The 22,299-nt window shown below is 39.2% G+C and overlaps 1 protein-coding gene across 1 annotated transcript in view; it reads left to right on the top strand.

Annotated features, from left to right (window-relative positions):
* CUBN (cubilin) overlaps nt 1-22,299 on the top strand; it is a 265,963-nt gene that overhangs the window by 178,559 nt on the left and 65,105 nt on the right. The window contains exons 41-53 of the mRNA XM_081553627.1: nt 1,110-1,256; nt 2,539-2,729; nt 2,885-3,068; nt 5,003-5,177; nt 6,773-6,951; nt 8,102-8,311; nt 9,180-9,320; nt 10,362-10,543; nt 16,830-17,001; nt 18,107-18,313; nt 18,871-19,020; nt 20,103-20,224; nt 20,778-21,003. Coding sequence (XP_081409753.1) covers nt 1,110-1,256; nt 2,539-2,729; nt 2,885-3,068; nt 5,003-5,177; nt 6,773-6,951; nt 8,102-8,311; nt 9,180-9,320; nt 10,362-10,543; nt 16,830-17,001; nt 18,107-18,313; nt 18,871-19,020; nt 20,103-20,224; nt 20,778-21,003 — 2,286 coding nt within the window. The remainder of the gene's footprint in view (nt 1-1,109; nt 1,257-2,538; nt 2,730-2,884; nt 3,069-5,002; nt 5,178-6,772; nt 6,952-8,101; nt 8,312-9,179; nt 9,321-10,361; nt 10,544-16,829; nt 17,002-18,106; nt 18,314-18,870; nt 19,021-20,102; nt 20,225-20,777; nt 21,004-22,299) is intronic.

Here is a 22,299-nt window from a genome sequence, read left to right as displayed (position 1 = left end):
AAATTCATTAATTCTATGCCTTAGGGGAAAAAAGCAATGTATTTTCCCAGTCAAGGCATCCACGTCTGTTATAATCCCCTTTTCTCCATTCAGGCTTTAACTGAAACAGCTGTTTTGATCAACATTTAAAATTGAGAGAAGCCAAAGGAAAAAGGGCCATGGGGTGACCCAGCCCTCACTGGTGTTTCTGGAGTGCACACTTGCTGACACTAGCTTTTTTTCATCTTCTGCACATGGACAGAGTGTGTTCTTTTAATAGCAGAACAAACAATGAGCAACCAAGAAATGAAAAGGAGAAAGAAAAACCCTCTGAAGGTGAAGGCACACTTCTGGGCAGATGACCTTATAACACTAGCATTGGCTCTGGAGATGAAGAATCAAAACGTTTTGTTTTTTGGATACTTGACCTTCAGCAGTCAGAATAGCTTAGTTTAGTGTCTGATGCACACATCAGCGCTGGTCCTCAATTACTTCCCAGTCCCGCATCCTCTTGTTTTGAGTTTGAGTTCCAGGAAGAACTGTCAACCAGTGTTTGAAAAGGCAGTGGAACTGGCAAAGAAGTCATTATTAAAAAGTGTAAAGATAAAGGCAGGCAGCCTGACTACAAACCAGAATGATGTTAACCCCTAGAGTATACCTGTATCTGATAATCTCGTTGTCTCCTAGGAATGGGGGTGTTTTGAGAATAATGTATGAGGTGCTTCTACTCCGTTGCACTGGTGGTGGAGCTGACTCTTTTTAAAAGTTTTTCATTGGCGTATAGTTGATTTACAATGTTATATTAGTTTCAGGTGTACAGTAAAGTGTATCAGTTATCCATATACGTATATTCACTCTTTTTAAGATTCTTTCCCCATATAGGTAATTACAGAGTATTGAGTAGAATTCCCTTTGCTATGTATTAATAGTAGATGTTTATTGGTTATCTGTTTTATATATAGTAGTGTATATATGTTAATCCCAATCTCCCAGTTTATTCCTCTCCACTCCCCTATGGTAACCATAAATTTGTTTCCTGTATCTGTTTCTCTCTGTTTTGTAAATAAGTTGTGGAGGTGACTCATAAGACAGCATGTTTTCACACTGACATTTCCTTTCCTTGGTCATAGGAGACAACAACATGGCCCAGGAGCTAGCCGTTCTCTGTGGCAGAGAGGTCCCTGGACCCATCCGGTCAACTGGAGAGTACATGCTGATCCACTTCACCTCGGACTTCAGTGTAACTGGGGCAGGCTTTAACGCATCCTTTCACAGGAGTAATATATTCTCTTAATTTGTTCTAATTCATTTCATCTCACCTCGCCTATCTCTTGCTGTCTCTCTAACATACTCTGCTCGTTTTTCAATGCCAAGACACAGATTATAAGTCAGAGTGCACAAGTCTCTGCCTAGCCTCTCGGGAGGAGGGTTTATCCTGAGGTCACGTACTAAGTCCTGATCAAACAAACAAACAAACAAAAAAAACTAGTCACATTGTACAGAAGGATCCTCCACCTTCAGTTTTCTGGGTGGGGCATCTTCTCTTCATAGTAAGTCTAAGAATAAGATGTCTAAAACAATATTTCAGCCCAGGTGATGGCTGAACCAGAAGACAGTGCATATCCATAGCACAGCAGAGGAGCAATAAGTCAGAGCTATCCTCAGTCTAAGAAATAGCCAAAGTAATATAGGAGAAATTGTTGTAAATCCCTTGGTTGAAATGATTCATTTAAAGGTTGGCAGGAAGAGTTTGCTGCTCTTGAAATATGAATTTGGTGAGTCCAAGAAGATGCACAGGATATGGGAGGCTATCATGTGGAGTATGATCAAGAATTTGAACACTTGACAAAATGTGAAGTCCAACCATCATTTTCAACCCAAACTGGATTAAAGTTAAAGAAGTATCCTACAGAATGTGCAGTATCTGAAGACCCCCATATTTGTAACTGAAAAAAATAATTTTAAAGTAGATTATCAATCTAGACATTAAACATGAATATTTTCCCTAGATGGACCTAAGATAAATTTCCACTGCTGCATTTTAACTAGTGGTGTGAGCCCTCTGCGCTCACTCACTGATGCTCCAGTGGGTCCCTGATAGCCGGCAAATGACTGACTTCACTTAGGATGTTGAGCTCCCATTTCTGTCAGATCTCTAATTACATGGCCTTCTCTAGCTGCTCCAGACAATATAATTCCATTTTCCCACCCCAAATTCATCTTTCTTTGTAAACTTATCACCACCTCACGTATTACATATGTGTTTGCTGTATGTCTGACTTGTCTATAAAGGAAGCTTCATGACAGTTAAGGGATTTGTCTCTACTGCTGACTTCTACATCCCTGTCTTACTTAACAAAAGCACAATGAGGACCCAGGAGCATGTATGTGCTCCATCTGTACTTGCTGTGCTCATTGTTTCCAGCATTTTGGTCCCAAGTGAGTTTCAAACCACATTTCTATTGCCTACACTTTGAAAATTCTCGAGACAAACAGAAAAAGCATCAAAATCCAGTTGCGAGTGCTATCTAAATGCAATCTTTGTTTCTTCTTGGCAAGGTTGTGGTGGATACCTGCACGCAGACCGGGGGATCATCACATCACCCAGGTACCCCGAGACCTACACCCCCAATCTCAACTGCTCTTGGCACGTCCAGGTCCAGAGTGGCCTGACCATTGCTGTCCACTTTGAACAACCCTTCCAGATTCCAAACAGAGACTCCTCTTGCAACCAGGGGGATTACTTGGTGGTAGGTCTTTTTTGCTGCTTTTTCTAATTACTTTTTCTACATACTTCATAACAAAATGATGATATTTTTCCTTTGGGGCTATAAGTTGATAGAACCTGTATACCTTGTCTTCATCAGTATGAAGGTAATTGTGCAATTTTGATTTGTCTTTCCAGCTCAAAAATGGACCTGATCTTTCTTCTCCACCCCTGGGTCCCCATGGAGGAAATGGTCGTTTTTGTGGCAGTCACCCTTCGTCCACTCTGTTCACTTCGGATAATCAAATGTTTGTTCAGTTTATTTCTGATAATAGTAATGAAGGGCAAGGATTTAAGATCACATACGAGGCAAAGAGTTTGGGTAAGTATTTTGATTGAGAATTTTGTCTATACTTTTCCTGCAATTGCTTGGTCTTCCTTATTTAGATAGATTTGAGGAAAAAATGTGTAGTTTTTTTTTTTTTTTCTGAGCTAAGAATAATGATGTTATTAAGAATAGCTACCTATTATCAAGCACTTACTTTGTGCTGGATACATTGCTACCTCATCATGACTACATCTTTTCATTGTCCCCATTCTCTAGATAAGCAAGATTGTGCAAGAAAATGAATGAAGTGAACTTCTATATGAGCATAAATTGAGCTGATCTTAGTGATCCCTGAAATTCCCTATACTTTTCCATTATAAAATGTCTAATTATAAGTTATATTTGGTTACAGAAATCTTGTAAGAATGATAATTACATTGTTTTATAATCATTTGTATGCTTCTTTTTAGATGAATGTATAATCCTTTGATTCTATTATTACCCATCTAATTATATAATACAGTAATGATCTTGACTTAATTACACTTGATTGTAATTTTATTTAATTCTGCTGTAATGATTTGATTTTTGTGACATTTACTTTAGATAACATTTAATTGAATAAATAAGTAAACAAGCTTCAAAGAAGAGAGGGAGCAGTGTCAGTAGAGAGTGAGTCTTTGGCCCCTTAAAATGAGATAATTCTAATTTCAGGCTAATCCTATGACCTCAGTCTCAGATTCCTGGATATATTTCAAAATATATACTCATCTAAATGAAGCCATATGTTTTATGACACATTCTCCAAAATATGAGAATTTAAAACATCAGCATAATTTCCTCCTCTAAGGAAATGGGGAGAGGAGAGGAAATAAATACCCACCAGCTGACAAAGAAAATCATCTCATCCCTCCAGCAGGTTCCATGACCACCAGGAACATCCTTTCCTCACTTCCCAGCACACATAACTCTGGTGCTTGGAGGGAGCCTTTAACAAGGCAGCTTTGTGACACCAGCAGCACCACCTTCTAGGCAGCAAGTTTCTTGTCCCTCGCTGTCTCCATGCTCAGCTTTGCTGCTGAGTTGTGAATGGTCAGGATTTCACATGGTCCTGAGACTTTACAGAGTCCTAGTGCCTCGTGTTTAATAAGTAGACCCAGAACTCTGCTTTTCCATCTTTACCCAGGTAGACTCAGTCTTGAATTATATTTTCAAAGTCAATATTTAGTGGGAATTCATATACACTAAGGGTCTATTTGCAAACACTATAACTCTGTCATTGTTTTGTGGGTCCTCTATTCACATAAGAATGGTTTGGTTATCACCACTTCCCCATCTTTCTGCCTTAATATTAGACGTAAAAGTCTTTTAAGTCTTTTAAGATTGCAAAACTGGTTGCAATATGATCACTCTTGTTGATCTCAATTTTCTGATTCAAGCACCTCCCCCAACTATAGTCAGCTCTACTTCCCTATCTGTCTTTCCACCACACCTACTTCTTTGCCACTCTCGTTTCTCAGCTTTTAACAGGTTATTCAGTGAACAACTTTTGGCATCAAATTAGCCTCATTCTACATCATCATCCTCCAAGAACATCCTTCTATATGGTCGATGAGATTTCTGTGTCCCTGTGCTTGATGCTTTCTTTCTCATTGGATTAATTGATATTTTAATTTATTAATTGAACATTTACAAAGGGTTTCACACTGTGCAAACCACCAAACCACTGCATAATTGACTGGCTTTAAGGAGGAGTGAAATTTCTGCTGAGGATATATGGTTTAGCAAATTAAAAAATGACACACGTGGTAGCTCTCTTGATAGCAAATTCAGAATGTATTTACTTAAAAAGAAAAAGGAAGATAATTCCAGATGAAAGGAAATTGAGATTGGAAATACAGATAAAGAGGCTTTTAAAAATGAAGGTAGCCATTGCTTGCGTCCTCTCTCTCCAGACTGTAGACTGATTTCCCTGTATTTCCTGACAGCCTGTGGGGGCAATATTTACATCCATAATGCTGATTCTACTGGATACATAACCTCCCCCAACCACCCTGACCATTATCCCCAGCATGCTGACTGCATTTGGCTTATAGCTGCTCCTCCCGGGAAACTCATACGACTGCAGTTTGAAGGCCAGTTCAGTATCGAAGTAACACCCAAGTAGGTCGCCTCTGTTTAATTTTCCTCCTATCCAGAGTTGGTATTTATTTTTAGCTGTCATGTTTGAGAACAGTTTCCTACTGCTTTTTTTGTCTTTTCTAAAAGTTTTTATGGAAATGTATTTCATTTACAATGTTGTGTTAGTTTCAGGTGTATAGCAAAGTGATTCAGTTATATAAATATTTTACATTTTCTTTCATGATAGGTTATTACATGATATTGAAAATAGTTCCCTGTGCTATACAGTAGGTTCCGGTCCATCTGCTTTTCTCCAGCATTTACTGCAAAGGAAATCTAGGGATGGGGAAGGGAAATGTTAACACCTCAAGCTGAAAACCTTGCCTGCCAGTCACCCTCCCATCAGCTGAGCAGATGATGTAAACAGATACCATCCCTCCTGACCCTGTGCACATCCTCCAAGAGACTCGGAGGATGGCTGTCTGAGATTTATGTCATCTCTTCTTCCTCCCACAGGAAAAATAGAGTGTCTCTGGTAGACAAGTATTTATTTGCCCAGCCTCACACTCGGTGTCATAAATGATAAAATGTCTCTTTAACAAATGGAAATTTGTGACACCAGGGATCACCAGGGTTAGAAACAGGACTGGAAACAAGGACAGTCCAATTTCCCAATCTCTGTTTAATAAGAATCATTAAAGATTACAAACCAGAGAGTTTATGTCTTACTATGTTGAACACAAAGAGACTGAAAAAAGATCTGCATTTTTCTCTTAGTTTAACAAAAGCTTGTATACACTTGTATGCATGCATGTGTGGTGCAAAGCTTAGGTATGAGAGCTTTTGTTTACCAGTTCTGGACTCTTGATATAATGCCACTGTCCCCTCACTAAGCATTAATTGGCTGGTTGACTTTCTCAAGAAAGATTGGGTAAATACCTATCCTCTTTTATGGACACAGAATTCTGGCTGAGAGTCTCCATAAGCTCCATTTACAGAGCTGTCAACAGAGTTCATCTTTGTCTCATGAAATGTGTCAAAACATCATGTGAAACAAAATACTTGGGTTCTGAAACTCCTAGGGGTTGATTTTGGAGCTTCCCTGCTGGCTCAGTGGTAAAGAATCTGCCTGCCAATGCAGGAGACGCAGATTCGATCCCTGGGTTGGTAAGATCCCCTGGAGAAGGAAATGGCAACCCACTCTAGTATTTTTGCCTGGGAAACCCCGTGGACAGAGGAGTCTGGCAGGGTACAATCCTTGGAGTTGCAGAGTTGAACATGACTGAGTGACTAAACAAATAAATGTACAAAAAGGGGTTGATTTGAGAATGACTTTTACATTTCTAAAACTAACAGAATGTGGAAAGTGAGTAAATATTCTTCAGTGTGGTAAATATAAAACCTGTCTTTCTGAGCTCCAAACTGGAGTGTGTTATGTCTCAGAAAAATATTATTCAGCATTTTGAAGTGGCACACCACTCACACAGACTCCGTTGTAGTGTCTGTGCTCTGATGTGTACCTGGTGCTGCAGAAATAATGATTTCATTATGCCCTTGGATAAAGTGAAGTCTTTATTATCAAAATATGTCAAAGCCATTGACCTTACAAATTAAGCAGATTCTTCTTTCCACTTTAGCTGTACATCCTGTTACCTTGAGTTGCGAGATGGAGCTGATTCAAACGCACCAATGCTTTCCAAGTTTTGTGGGACATCTCTGCCCATCAGTCAGTTGTCCTCAGGAGAGGTGATGTATTTGAGATTCCGATCTGACAACAGCCCCACTCATGTAGGATTCAAAGCCAAGTATTCTATAGGTAATGACATTTTTCTATTCAATAAGAAAGTAGTGACAGAATGATTGCATTAAAACTTTTTAAAAAATCATGCCATTTTTAAAGAAGTCTATCTGCCTAATTTCAACAGTTGTTTTAATGATATAAGTAAGGAATGTGAATGTTTAAAACTACAAAGTCATTTATCAATTTTAATTTTTACTTTAATTTTCATCTGAAAACACTTTTTTGTATACTTGAATATTTTTTTCCCTTAATTTTTATATATTCAGTTAAATTCTTGTTTCTTCCTCTTATCATAAAATATGTGTAATATTACATTAGATAGTAAAACTGTTTAGCAATCAGATGGCTGGTTTTTAGAACCATGACTTTGGCCTCCTCAACATTAATGGATAATCCGAGATGTTTTTCCCCTAAATCTCTAGCACCAAGTCATTCACTCAGTGTTTTGATTTCTTTCCTTTAAAAAATAAATAATAAATATGCATTCTGAAGATTCATTACAAGATGGTTACAGTTACATAGAATTTAGTATCTAATGGGTCTGAAGACAAACCAAACATATTTGATAAACTCAAAACTCGAAAAGCCTAGTTGTAACAATATTTAACCTATACCATAGGTCTTTTATAGCCTGAGGAAAAATGTATATAATTCAGTCTCTCACATCCAGCTGATAAGAAATAATAAGATAATAATTTTCAAGGCCCTGAGGTACCCATCACTGTAGTAGCATGTTTATTTGATAAATCAGAAACCACAGATATAACTAATCAACCACAGCATCATTTCTAGTTGAGCTTGAACTCAGTTTACAGGGTCACCAACCCAGGCTGATAGGCAGTTCTTATCAATCTATCATTTAGTTCTGGAAAGAAACCTGCTTGCAGTTAGTAGCTCTTACACAGTGTCCTGAGAGAATTCATGAGACATCACAGGATATGCCATTCAGCAGTCTTTCCATCTTCCCTTTGCCATTATTAGATTAGACTTGTGGTGTCATTTCTCTGTACATCGATAGCAGATTTCATATAATAAGGGAAGCACAAACTAAACATGTTCACCATTTTTAAAACTTCAGTTTATATTCACTTGGCACCGAAAAGCTCTTCAATGTGCTGGTTAAATTTCAAAGAAACTGTAATAGCATATTGCTCTTTTTCTGCAGCCCAATGTGGGGGAACGGTGACAGGGCAAAGCGGTGTCATTGAGAGCAACGGATACCCAACACAGCCATACACTGACGACTTATTCTGTGAGTGGCGTCTCCGGGGGCCCTTGGGACACTATCTCACCATCCACTTTGAAGACTTTAACCTTCAGAATTCATCTGGCTGTGAACGGGACTTTGTGGAAATCTGGGAAAACTATACATCTGGTCAGTGAAATATGTCTGCTGTCTTTTGGGAGGTGTCTATTTTCACCTGTTACTCTTTCAGACTCTGAAATACCCTCATTTCCAAGAAAGGCAAGAGTTTGTTTCCTGCGAATAAGTGCAGATCAGTTAGCTATGGACCATTCACATTTCTCTTCCTCATTTCTTACCCAAGAAACAGTGGTGTCCAAAGCCTAGGGGTCATTGTAGAGCTTATCCTGGGACCACAGAGAGAGAGCACTTGTGGGAAGATACTTTTTTCCAGGGGACCTTCCAGGGCCACAGCTAGATATTTGACGGGCATCCTGTAAGGGAAAGAGAGGAAAGGATAATATACTGGGACTTCCCTGGCGGTCCAGTGTTTAAGAATTCGCCTTGCAATTCCCTGGTCAGGAAATTAAGATCCCACAGGCCACGGAGCAACTAAACGTGTATGCCACAACTACTAAGCCTGCGCATTATAGAGTGGAACTAGAGAAGCCTGTGTGCCATAATGAAGACCCAGCACAGCCGAAAAATTTTTTAAAAAAATTTAAAAAAAGGATGATACACCGTGGAAATAATATGAGATGGATGCTTCCCACTCTGTCTCCTTGGACCATTTCACAACCAACTGAGCCAACCATCCTCATTGTGCTGATGCTCTTGGTTCTACCTGGTTGCTGTTTTTGTCACTCATCTTCATATATTTGAATATATCAATTTGTATTCATGTTTGACCTGCTTCTCTTGCCAGAGGTCACCGTTTCTTCCTGGGCGGGGTCTTATCTATCATTATTTTCTTCAGGAATGCCAAGTTATCTCAAGTAGAGGTTAAGTGAAGTCAACCCCCTGGACTTATACATGCTTCATACTTATTTCACTCTCACAGGGACCTTGTTGGGCAGATACTGTGGAAGCAGCATTCCCAACAGCATAGACACTTCTAGCAATGTTGCTTTGGTCAGGTTTGTCACGGACGGCTCTCTCTCTGCCTCAGGATTCAGACTACGGTTTGACTCCAGCTTGGAAGGTAAGTTTGTTGATTCATTAAAAAAATACACACACACATATATATCATGTTACATATATATAAATAATGTTCATTTGTGTTTTATATGTAAAAAAGTTAATTTGTGTTTTTCTGTAAGCTGTTGTGGGAAAAATGAATGAATTTTTTTTTGTCAATCCAATAATATATATTACTATAATACATATTAATATATTTCTGAGCAGCTATACTGAATAGACACTCTACTTAGGCCCTGGTGTTAAATAAGCTGGACAAGACACCATGGCCCATGTCTCCTTGGACCTCAGTAGTCTAGCAGGAGGTAGACAGTAATCAGATAGTCACACCAATAAATGAAAAGTCACAAATGCAATCAGTGCTACAAAGAAAAGGATCTAATGCTGAGAAGGTGTGAGGAGGCAAGGGCCTTCACCATATCTCATCTGAAGAAGGCCAGTCCCTTATTGCTCCAGTCATTTAGGATTTGTGTTCCAAACTCCCTGACAAGCTCAGGTGAAATAAAGACCTTGTCATGAAAAAACTAGATGATCATTTGAGCCTTCTGCTTTCAGACTCTGATGGTTACTACGCTTACTGGTCTCTCATAGTTCTTCGGTCATGATGACAAATGGCTGCCAGTGAACTATCAATATGATCCATGGAAAGAAAGTAAAAGTGTTAGTCGCTCAGTCGTGTCCAACTCTGTGGGACGCCATGGACTGTAGCCCACCAGGCTCCTCTGTCCATGGAATTCTCTAGGCAAGAATACTGGAGTGGGTTGCCATTCCCTTCTCCAGGGGATCTTCCTGACCCAGGGATCGAACCCAGGTCTCCCACATTGCAGGCGGGTTCTTTACCAGCTGAGCTACCAGGGAAGCCCTATGATTCACGGAAGCAGAGATTAAGTATTAAATATCAGAAAAAGTCCTCGCATACTGACAGTGATAAATAAGAGCAATAATTTTGTCTAGTGGGGCAATAAAACAAATGCTTTACTTTTGAGAACAGTCTTTACAGGATCAAATTGGAAGTTTTCTTGTTTTTGTTTTGTTTTCCCTTCAGCGTGTGGTGGGGATCTCCAGGGCCCCTCTGGAACATTCACTTCTCCCAACTACCAGAGCCCTAACCCTCATGGCTGGATGTGTGAGTGGAGAATCACCGTGCAGGAAGGGAGGAGGGTCACCCTCACCTTTGACAGCCTGAGGCTGGAGGCCCATCCATTCTGCAGCAGTGAGCATGTGACAGTAAGTGTCCCCTGCAGCCAGGGATGTTATAGTTCATTGTTTAAGGAGCTTATTGACCCGTAAATCACAGTCAGAAAACTAGGTCAGGAATATTCCCCTGCGTGCAACTGTATCTCACACAAATTCTAAGTGTTTTAGGTAAAACAAAGTCACAATAAATGTTGGCCAAAATATTTGTAAAAGCTATTCTAGGAGACAGTTATCTCAGCCTATGTCAGGGTCATGGGCAGGATAAATTTTAAAGCAAATGATCATTACATATGGAAAACCTGCGTAAACAGAAAAGTTAAGCCTTTGGGTAGCAAATAACTAACTGGGACTAGAGTGACAGAACAAGCCACCACCAAAAGTTTTAAGCAGAGGGGTGGTCCTGCCTAATTATTGTTTGCTGGCAAATGTACTGAGGTTGCCAACCTCAGCTCTGAGATTAAGAAAGCAAGTGAAATCCCCGAGGGTGAACTGTGAAATGACACATATATGCATATATACTATATTACCTACAGATGAATATTAGTATATTTCTCCACCAAGCTTTCCCTTTCTCCAGTCTTTGTTATCTCACTAAATAACTGTCCCAGACTTGTGGTTGCTCAGGTCCAAAGCCTTGATGTCTGTTTTGGAGTCCTTTCTCTCTCACCTTATACTGCATCCATAAGCAAGTCTTGTTGGCTGTATCTTTATAAGAAATCCAAAAACTAACTACTTCTCCTTACATCCACAACCACCACCACCACTACTCATTCAGATTTATTTCAATAACTTCTAATTGGTCTCTCTACTTCCACCCTTGTCTCTCTGGATCTCAACACAGCAGTCAGTGTGATGAGTTTAAACCTAAATCAGCCCATGTTGCTTTCCTTGAAAATCTTCTAATGACCTCTTATCTCACTTGGAGGGAAATCCAAAATCTTCCCGGTGGCCCAACTGGCTGTACGTTATCTGCTGCCCCTTCCTTCTCTTATCCATGTTCTTATTTCAAATTCCCCTCCTCTCCAGCCACCCTGGCCTCCTTTCTGTTCCTTGATTTGGGCTAAGATGTCCGTGTAACCACTTCCCATGTACTGTTGCCTCTGTCTGGAATGCTCCTTCTTGCTGGTTCACGCCCTTAGTCCATTCAGGGGTCTGCTCAGATGACTAGATCTGAGAAGCCTTCCCTAAGTACCTTCATTAAATAGACCCCACCTCACTCTGGCCTGGCCCTTTTCGTGCATTACTGGTTTCACAGCACTTCACAACAACTCACAGTCCATGTATTTATTTGTTTGTATATTGTCTGCTGCCCAGACTAGAATGTAAGCTCCGCTCACAGGGACGTGCACTTAGCTTCATTCCCTGATAAATCCCCAGTGCCTCACTCATAACAAACACAGCAATTGTTGAATCAATCAATAGTTAAAGGACTGTCACTTTCCTTTTTAAAAATGAGCCACCTTTGTTTTCATTTCATTGTCTCCTGATGGATAGTGAATTTCAAAAATATAAAACGTCTCTGTATGTTACTCTATATTGCCCTAAAATAATCATATTCAAACTTCAGATTTTGCTTCTTAGATCTAATATCTGAAGGACCAAAATGTTGTCTTCTGTCAGATATTGAGAATTACTGAGCCCAGCGTGTTTTCTCTTATTTGAAAGACAGGAAATTTTGGACCAAGCTTGCTTATTTTGAAGAAGGAACATTTTTCCTCTTGTTGAACGAATAATACAGAAACAAGAATGAAGTAGAAAAAAATTTAACCACTCCCACTATACCATATTTTGAAGCATTTTCTTATCTTTTCTTGGCAATGCATAATACTATATAGTTGTATTTAGGTGACAGAAATTCATTTCTATACTAATTTTCATCAATTTTTTCTCAGTATAAATACAATGAATGCTATTGAATCATTTTTGTAGAGCTGAGAAAATAAAAAACATAAAAATACTTGGAATTCCACACAACCATTACTAAAATTTTGAAGTTTATGATAAAAGTCTTTTTTCCTTTGAGATCATATTGAAACATAATCATTAGAAATCTGACCAGCAGAGTACTCACATGCCCTACAGGAAGGATAATAAGAAAAGTCATAGTTTCAAAACTCAAATAATAAAATAAAATTTACAGCATCAACCACAAATTCTGAATCATGTCCTGCTGGTCATTTCTCCATCTCTGGATCATAAATGCCAAAGGCACCGTTTTCTACTCGTAATATCTTTTCTACTCATAAACATCTTTTGATATTTATGTTATTATTTCAAAATAATATTCCTATGCTGCTACTTCTTTTTTTTTTTTTTTGTCTTAGACATTATCCACATCCAACTGTGGAAGATGAGGATTTAACTGTCTTCAGAAACCACCCCAGGATCACCACAAATGCACATGACAGTACTTGCAATTCAGTTACCACCCCCAGCTACCTCCCCAAATACTCCTGTCACAGATTTTCTTTAAATTGTTACCCAGGGTTTACATTAGTATGACTATGAAAACATCACTCCCACTTAAATGAAGTACCGTACTCTGGTAGCATTTGCTTTTGATTTTCCAAGTAATAATTGTGTCCTGTTTTATACTTTCATGGTTTTTGTGTGTGTGTGTGTGTGTGTTGTTTTCTGTGTTCAGATCAGTTCAGTCACTCAGTTGTGTCCGACTCTTTTTGACCCCATGGACTGCCACACACCAGGCCTCCCTGTCCATCACCAACTCCCAGAGCTTACTCAAACTCATGTCCATCACGTCGGCGATGCCATCCAACCACCTCATCCTCTGCTGTCCTCTTCTCCTCCCGCCTTCAATCTTTCCCAGGGTTTTTTCCAATGAGTCGGTTCTTTGCATCAGGTGGCCAAAGTATTGGAGTTTCAGCTTCAGCATCAGTCCTTCCAATGAATATTCAGCACTGATTTCCTTTAGGGTGGACCGGTTGGATCTCCTTGCAGTCCAAGGGACTCTCAGAGTCTTCTCCAACATCACGGTTCAAAAACATGAGTTCTTCGGTGCTTAGATTTCTTTATAGTCCAACTCTCACATCTATACATGACCACTGGAAAAACCATGGCCTTGACTAGATGGACCTTTGTTGGCAAAGCAACGTCTCTGCTTTTTAACATGCTGTCTAGGTTGGTCACAGCTTTTCTTCCAAGGAGTAAGTGTCTTTTAATTTCATGGTTGCAATCACCATCTGCAGTGATTTTGGAGCCAAAGAAAATAAAGTCAGCCACTGTTTACACTGTTTCCCCATCTATTTCCCATGAAGTGATGGGACCAGATGCCATGATCTTAGTTTGCTGAATGTTGAGTTTTAAGCCAACTTTTTCACTCTCCTCTTTCACTTTCATCAAGAGGCTCTTTAGTTTTCTTCACTTTCTACCATAAGGGTGGTGTCATCTGCATATCTGAGGTTATTGATATTTCTCCCGGCAATCTTGATTCCAGCTTGTGCTTCATCCAGCCCGGCATTGCGCATGATGTACTCTGGATGTAAGTTAAATAAACAGGGTGACAATATACAGCCTTGACATACTCCTTTCCAGATTTGGAACCAGCCTGTTGTCCCATGTCCAGTTCTAACTGTTGCCTCTTGACCTGCATACAGATTTCTCTGGAGGCAGGTCAGGTGGTCTGGTATTCCCATCTCTTGAAGAATTTTTCACAGTTTATTGTGATCCACACAGTCAAAGGCTTTTTAGTCACTAATTCTTCCACACGTTCCACACTCCAGGTGTATATCCCCACCTTATATGATAAAACACATCTATTGGTTCCATTCATTTTCCTTAGAAATATCTTCCTTGAGCCTTCACCCATCAGCTGCAAGTCTGATTCCTATTGCCATGCCCAGATTTCCCTTCATCTTTGTATTTGCAAGTTCCTTCATCCATCTCCTGGACAGGATACCTGGCTTTATGATATGAGTGTTTCCCATTTTGGTTAATTTCCTCTTTGAGGTAAAGTACATGGTCTCGTGGCTCTCTAAGGACATAGGCATGGGTGACAAATTTTTGAGTACATGTATACCTGTAATTATCTTTATTCTATCCTTATTCTTTTGACTATATTATGTATGTCAAATATATTAATCATAATTTTGAAACTTTTTATTGCTTTTTTGTGAGTCAGTCTCCTTTAAGTCCCTCTTTCCTATTATATTGGTCTCTGACTTTTACATTGGATGTTTCCCTAAATGTCTACTGACCCTTGACTCTCCATTCTTATTTAGGTATTAAGTGCTAAAAGACAATGGGAAGCTCTCTGTGTGTGACTGGAGCCATCAACTTGTGGGCCTCAGGGGTGGGGAGGTGGGGGTGGGGGGTGGGGAGGGGGTGACCGAGGGGGTATCTGACCATTAAATCAGGGGAAACCACAAATGTCATATTACAGGTCTTCCCCACCCCCTCACCCCTGAGGTTAAAGCAACAAAGAATCACTTTTAGAATAAATTTCTGAATCTTTAATACAGTGTCCACATTCCTTTCTGTGAAATGCATTTTTATGAGTTCCATGCTTGTGTTGTTTCCTCTTCATTCTGCTCCAAACAACAGGATGTGGCTTGTCTTCTATTTATCCTTTATTTGCTTGAGAACTTGACTGAAAGAAAGGAAGTGAGGAAGGAAGGAAGGAGGTAGGGACTCTTCCTGAGATCTACAGGTTGCTCAAGGTTGTCTTTGAGCAAGCCACTTCCAGACCAATACCTCATACAGTGACCTAAGCATACCAGTCCTCCAGACAGGCTGCCTGTCTCTCGCTGTGCCCGACAGAGAAGTGGGAAAGCCACACCATCCCACGTGCAGAACAGTGAGCCGAATGACCCATTGTATTCCTGCTTTTAGCACATTTTATGTCCTGAATTTCACATACCTACTTCTTACCGCACTGTTTTCCAAGAGTTTTAGTTTCTCAGTTTAAAGAGGAGTAGAGGAGGAATGTGGAAACAGCCCTCTTGTTCCTCCTAAAAGCAGGGGTTTGCATGATAAATGATGCCTCACAATTCTTAGTCACTGTGATTTTACACTCAGGGCAGATGCTGGGGAAGAGACAAGGGCCATTGATCATAGTTTTGCCCATATTATCCTTGTAGTTGCAAATAATCCCTTTTGATTCGGCAATCTGTTGCCCATTCCTATTTTTAGAATTATTGAAATAATTCTCTCCTGTTTCCTATGCATTATTTCGTGGTTTAGAATCAGAGGCATAATTTGAATCCCAATTTTATTACTACTGGCTCTTTAAACTGCGGCAAGTGGCATAATCTTTCTGAATTCTGGTGTCTTAACCTGGAAAACAGGGGTAATATAGTATGTCTGAGAGGTTAGTTTGCTAATTCGATAAGATAATCCAAGTGGGTTATTAGTAGAGTCTGGCATGTTGTTTGTGCTTAGTAAATGATAAGAAATGTTGGTCCATTCCTACAAGCTCGAAGACACTTTAAACCAGAAGCCCCCAAAGAGCTACATTTAATGATCAATTGCAGTAGACAGAAAAGCATACAGCTTTTGTATGGAATACAGTATCCGCCTCCATAGCTCATTATTCCTAATTGGAAGCCATTCCAATCCTTTTTAAAAACAGAACTGTCACTCACTCCATCATTTACTGTTTAGTTACTTCTAGATCTTTCTTGAGCTATCCTAGATATCCACTTGGTTTTGGACAGAGGTGGAAGAATATTTTGCCAATTATCATAACCATGTGCATAACTGGAGTTGTTTAATATTTTGGAGTCCACAATACTCAAATCCATTTTTAAAAGTTCAAACTTGTAAGAAAGTTGAAGCTTTGAATGCATAAGTAATTAGGAAAGAACTATTATATAGAGATTGATTTTTTAAAATCACTTTTCAAGGCATTTAAAAATATTTGAGTTCTTCTGTACTTCAGCTCATCAGAGACTAACGTTTAAACCCTCTTTGCCGATGTCAAAGGTCCTGATGCATTGCTAAGAAAAACTGCTCCCCAGTGAACTCTGTGAACTAAGACATAAGCATGTTAGCCTAGCTGCTTTACATTTTGAGCACAGTTTCCTGTTGCAAAGAGCACAGCAGTTTTTTGCTTGTCACTATGTGGCAGGAGGGCATGACTGTAATGCTTCCAATTTTGTGCAACGACCCTGAGGGCACAAAATGCACTGCAGGTGATGCAGTGGCTTGTGACCCTGGGTCAAGTGCCCATATTGTGAAATAATTCATTTTAGCTCAACGTTTCCTTAGAAGGAGGCATGTCTAGGCTGGGAACATAAGCTCCTAGGAAATACTCAGTAAGATGGGCTATGTCTAAAGGTTAAATGGTTTTTTTCAACAGGTATTTAATGGCATTAGAAGTAACTCACCCCAGCTGGAGAAACTGTGCAGTAGCGTGAATGGCAGCAATGAGATTGAATCTTCAGGAAATACGATGAAGGTCGTTTATTTCACGGATGGGTCCAGGCCATATGGCGGCTTCACTGCCTCCTACACGTCTAGTGAAGATGCAGGTAATAGAAGCTGCTATGAATACACCTGTGTTAACCGTCTACATGGCAAGTGCCCTGCAGCTGCTGCCAAGAGCAGCGGAGTCAACAGTGTTCCCCTCAGAGATCAAGGTTACACCTAGAATCTTCCATGAAAGACAAACATAACCAGATAGAAAACCCAACCAAAAAGCCCAAAAACAAAAGGCAAAAACTGCTAGCTTTGGAAAGAAAACTGCTATTGCAAATTAGAAAAGTTAAAAAAAAAAATGCTGTTAGAAGAGCTTCTAGCTGAGTTCCATGCAGTGTCACCATTATAGACAAATGCCAGTCCCACAGCCCTTGGTCAGGTCTCTGTCCTGAAAAAGGACAGAGATCTCTTGGAAGGTAGCTTACTTCCAGAAGGTAACTAATGCAACTGAAGAAAGATTGTATTGTTTCTTAGTCATCCATCTATCCAGGTATCGATTTCTAGCATACATGAATGTGGGGTTCACATATGATATGGGATATTTAAAATTAAGCAAGATAATGGCCTTTTTACTGTAAATATCCTCGTACTTTCTGGATTGGTGTTACTATCTAAGAACTTTAAACTTGAGGAAGAGTGGAATTGAATTTTTAAAAAAAAAAAAAAACCTTTTATTTCATTGATATAAAGAATATTTATTCCCTTTTAAAATGAGCAAATTCATTGCAATGCCAGTGTTAAATATTATCTGTTTTATTTGATTAAATTCTCAGGTCAAGTGGAGGATTTCTAATCAGAAGCCATCAGGGCCACCATCATATTTGGATATTACTTTAAATGAAATATTAGTGAACAGTGGGCTCATATTAGAAGATACTGACTTAGCCAAACCTCACTCGCCTGATCGACACCTTCAGGGAAATAAAGGAGTTGCTTATTTTTGTGCATCTTTCTTTCTAAACCACAGAAACAACTGCTGTAGTTGGTGTGATGAGCCAGCCCTTTACCCACAACCCTGACTTCATCTGGAAAAACAAATCAAAGCAATAAAAAAAAAAGACTGCTGTGGTTATTATAGTTCTTTTTTTCTGTCACATGTGTATCTTCTCCTATGCCATGGGTCTGACAACTAGTCTTTGTTGCCTTCTGTTTCCTCAGTGTGCGGTGGGTCCCTTACAAGTTTCCCTGAAGGAAACTTGACTTCTCCTGGCTATGACGGAGTCAGTAATTATTCAAGAAACCTAAACTGCGAATGGACACTCAGCAACCCCAATCAGGGCAACTCCTCCATTTACATTCATTTTGAGGATTTTTATCTAGAAAGTCACCAAGACTGTCAATCTGATGTCCTTGAGTTCCGAGTGGGTGAGTCCAGTCAAGGAACATGTTCTCCCATTCATATCTACAACTTTCTCCTTTTGCCTGGAGTCCAGTGACCTCCCAATGAAGGGAGTCAAGGACTGTAATATACGTATGTAAGGTCCGGAAGAACACTGTTCAGACAAAACCATCATTCTGCATGTGTCCAGCTAAGGACAATATCTCCCATAAACGGAATGAGATGGATCAGTGTTGACAGCCAGATCCTAAGCTTTTAAGTTTTTTTACCAGTTGTGTCTCTGTCTAAATATATGCTAAAAAATAATTATGAAAACATGAATTGGAACAAAATGGTGCCTAGGATAAAGAGGTCCATACCGAAAAAAGCATTCACTTTCACAGTGTTTGAGGCACTCTTTCCTTTGTAGTCGAGAAAGACAGAAAGAAGATATGTGAAATGTCTGCTACTAAACCAGAATTTAAATGTGCATCAGTGAATAGCTTGAAATGTTTTATTATTATTATTATTAATTCTGATTGAATCTGTTGAATATATTTTTCAAAAGTTATATAAATGACACTCAGTGTGTTGTTCTGCTCAGGTAATGCTGATGGGCTTCTGATATGGAGACTTTGTGGATCTTCAAAACCTAGAATGCCATTGGTTATACCTTATCCACAGGTATGGATACACTTTGTCACCAATGAGCGTGTAGAACATGTTGGATTCCATGCACAGTATTCCTTTACAGGTAAGACTGATGATAAGCTCTCCAACTCTAGTGATAAAACAATACATAAATTTTTAAATGATATTTTCCAGAAAGATCTCACATATATTTTGTTAGGCTTATTTCTAGGTTTATTTGTTGGTTTTGTTGGTAATGTCAATCAGACATTTTTATTTATACTTTCTAGCCAGTTCTTTTTTTTCAGACAACTCAAAATAATATTTTAATTGGTATAACAATTAAACAGAAAACTAGCAAGGATATATTAAGGCCTGAACAACCAACTTAACCTGACATCTACAGAACACTTCCAGAAACAACAGTGGAATACATATTCTTTTCAAGTGCACGTGTAACATTCTCCAGTGCAGACAATATAGCCAGTTCTTATAAGCAAACAGTTGACTGGGGAAAGGAGTGAGATTTCTTATCCACTCAGTCAACCAGGTTCCCAGTTGGTTCTTCTTCATCAGATTGAAAGAAAAGCCTCAGACATCTGGAAGCATTATTATTTCTGTGGAACATCATGCCATACTATGCTTTCAAAATGTATTTTTGTAAATTAGAAAATTTTTTCTAACTTTTTCAACTTTCTGTGCTAAAGTACACTTTGATAGCTGACTACAGTACACGTGTTTATTGTCAAATGACAAACTGTTTAGTTACGGTACTGGTCATATTCTTCAAGCTTACATGTGTTTTCATGGGCTGAGTTTTTTCAAGAAAACCAATGTTCTTTACATTGTCCCTAGTGCATTTATTGTCAAATGCATTTATTGCATTTATTCTATGCTCTTCTAAGTTTTTGCCATTTTTGGTTCATACAATCTTCCTTCTCCTTTGTATCGAACTTGAACCCACCTTCATTATGTGATTCCATTTAATTAACACTATATAAGATTCTGTTTATTTCTAATCTCCCATCTTTTTACTTTTTACTTTCAGTTTTACTTTGCTTTCATCTAATTTCATCTATTTATCCATTTATTGCCCTTTTTTAAAAATCATAAAGTACGATGGCTATAAGTAGTATTTACTTTGGCTTTACAGAATTTTGTGGGTTTTTCCCTGTCTTATTGAGAAGTTTACAAATCTAATTTCAGACTGTGGTGGAATACAGATAGGTGACAGTGGAGTGATCTCAAGCCCCAACTATCCAGCTGCGTACGACAGCTTGACCCACTGCTCTTGGCTGTTGGAAGCCCCACAAGGCCACACCATCAATGTGAGTACTGATGAGTGGGTGAAATATCAATACTTCTGAAACTGTACAACAAAAGTACTGTGTCCTGGGTGGAGACAGAGGTTTTTTTTAATAGGCAAGGATCAGAATAGGCTTTAATCCTGCCGTCAAATCATCTTCTCCCTAAAATTCTCTGATTAGAGTACATACATTGGCATCTACACATTTACAATTAATGAAGGATGAAATATATTCCATTCTTTTTCAAGCACAGGAGAAATTCTCTGTAGAAGACCATTCTCCATCTGGAATAGAGATGCTTTCATGTTCTTGATATAAGTTGCCATCCCAGCCCAGGGGACTGAATATGACTCTAATGACTCCCATTCTGGGAGAAATATTCACTCTCAAAATTTCCAAGAGAAACTTCAATAAGAAAAAGTAGAGAAGGGCAAGGAGAATGAAATAAGATATGCAAATACAGAATTATATAAATTAAAATGAAAGGATGCAGAAGGACTTCAGTCTAACTCTACACAGACAGGCTCATTTATAACTCAGAGTGTTTTTTCATTTCTTCTCTGTTCTCCTGCAGCTGACATTCAGTGATTTTGACATTGAAGCCCATGAAAACTGTGCCTGGGACTCGGTCACTGTCAGGAACGGTGGTTCTCCTGGATCCCCCATCATAGGACACTACTGTGGAATTTTAAACCCAGGGACGATCCAGTCAGGTTCCAACCAGCTGGTGGTGATTTTTAATACAGACCATTCGATACAACATGGTGGATTTTACGCTACATGGAGCTCAGAGACTTTAGGTAAAAGAAATACTGTCTGCACCTACTGTCTTTTATCATCAATGTAGTTTTAAAATTTACTAACTAATCCAGCAAGTCTATATTTTGTACCTACTCTGTCAGACTCAATTCTAAATTTTTACACTACACATGTCATCTCATGTAACAACCTTCTAAGGAAGACACACTATCGATCCGCATTTTCTCCACTTGCATGGGTGGAAGCAGGATAAATGGGTTGATAATCTGCCCAAGTTTTGTAGCTGATAATTGGAAGACTTGAGATTTGAGTAAAGACAGCAGAGCCCAGAAACTTTGATTTAAATACTTCCACCATGTTCCCTCCATAGGCAAAAGGCAATGGCAGAGCTTGGGAATCACAAGTAATAGAAAATATGTGCTGCAATCACAAGTAGTTTAAAATATTTGGAGCTTGGAGGCAGGATGCAGAGTGGTGAGTTGAGGGCAGGAAGAGCAGTCATCCACGTCCTGAAGATCTCCTGGAAAAGGAAATGGCAACCCACTCCACTATTCTTGCTTGGAGAATCGCATGGACAGAGGAGCCTGGGGGGCTACAGTCTATGGGGTCACAAGAGTCAGGTGCAACTTAGAGACTAACCCTCACCACCACATCCTGAAGAGCCTTGGCTTCTGTATTACCCCTCAGGCAATGGGGAGCTAGTTGAAGAGTTTTGAGCAGCAAAGTGACAAGATAACATTTGTGATTTGGAATGAATGCTCTGTTCAGGGCAAAACATAACAGATCTGATTTCAAAGGATTAATTGTTGTACCTGCAAACTATGAAGTTCATGGAAATCCCCAGAAAATGTAAGACTTGCATTGGATACTTTTGTTAGGATCCCATCATAGCCTTGCAGTATCAGAGGGACAGTTATTTCTAGAACAGTTGGGGTTGGAGGGTGATTAGGAAGCTCTTTGTGGAAAAGAGCTTTGATTCAAACTGTCTCTCAGTAACCCACTGGTTGCTGTTGGACTCAGAAGGATGTTTGAGATGAATCCCTAGTTTCCCAAGGGTTTAAAAGCAAAAGATACAAAGCAAACTCTAACTTCATTTTGTTTTAAGTTCACTTATTTTTCTTTTGTTGTCTTTCAAGAACATATTTTAATATTACAAAATAATTCTAGATTTTTTTTTCTTTTAATCCCTGTAATTTATTTTTCATCCATTGGAATTTCAGTGTGAATGAACCAGGTTGCTTAATGGAAAGTTTTCCCCTCCTCAAAATCATTTTCTCCCGTTTATGTTAGAGTAAAATTACAGGTTATGTGTGTATGTTAGAGTAAAATTGCAAATG

Source organism: Giraffa tippelskirchi, chromosome 13 (assembly GCF_054371585.1).
Source record: "Giraffa tippelskirchi isolate mGirTip1 chromosome 13, T2T-mGirTip1v1.2.pri, whole genome shotgun sequence".
NCBI lineage: Eukaryota > Metazoa > Chordata > Mammalia > Artiodactyla > Giraffidae > Giraffa > Giraffa tippelskirchi.
Note: the sequence above shows the minus strand (reverse complement) of the source record. Positions and strands in the feature narration are given on the sequence as shown.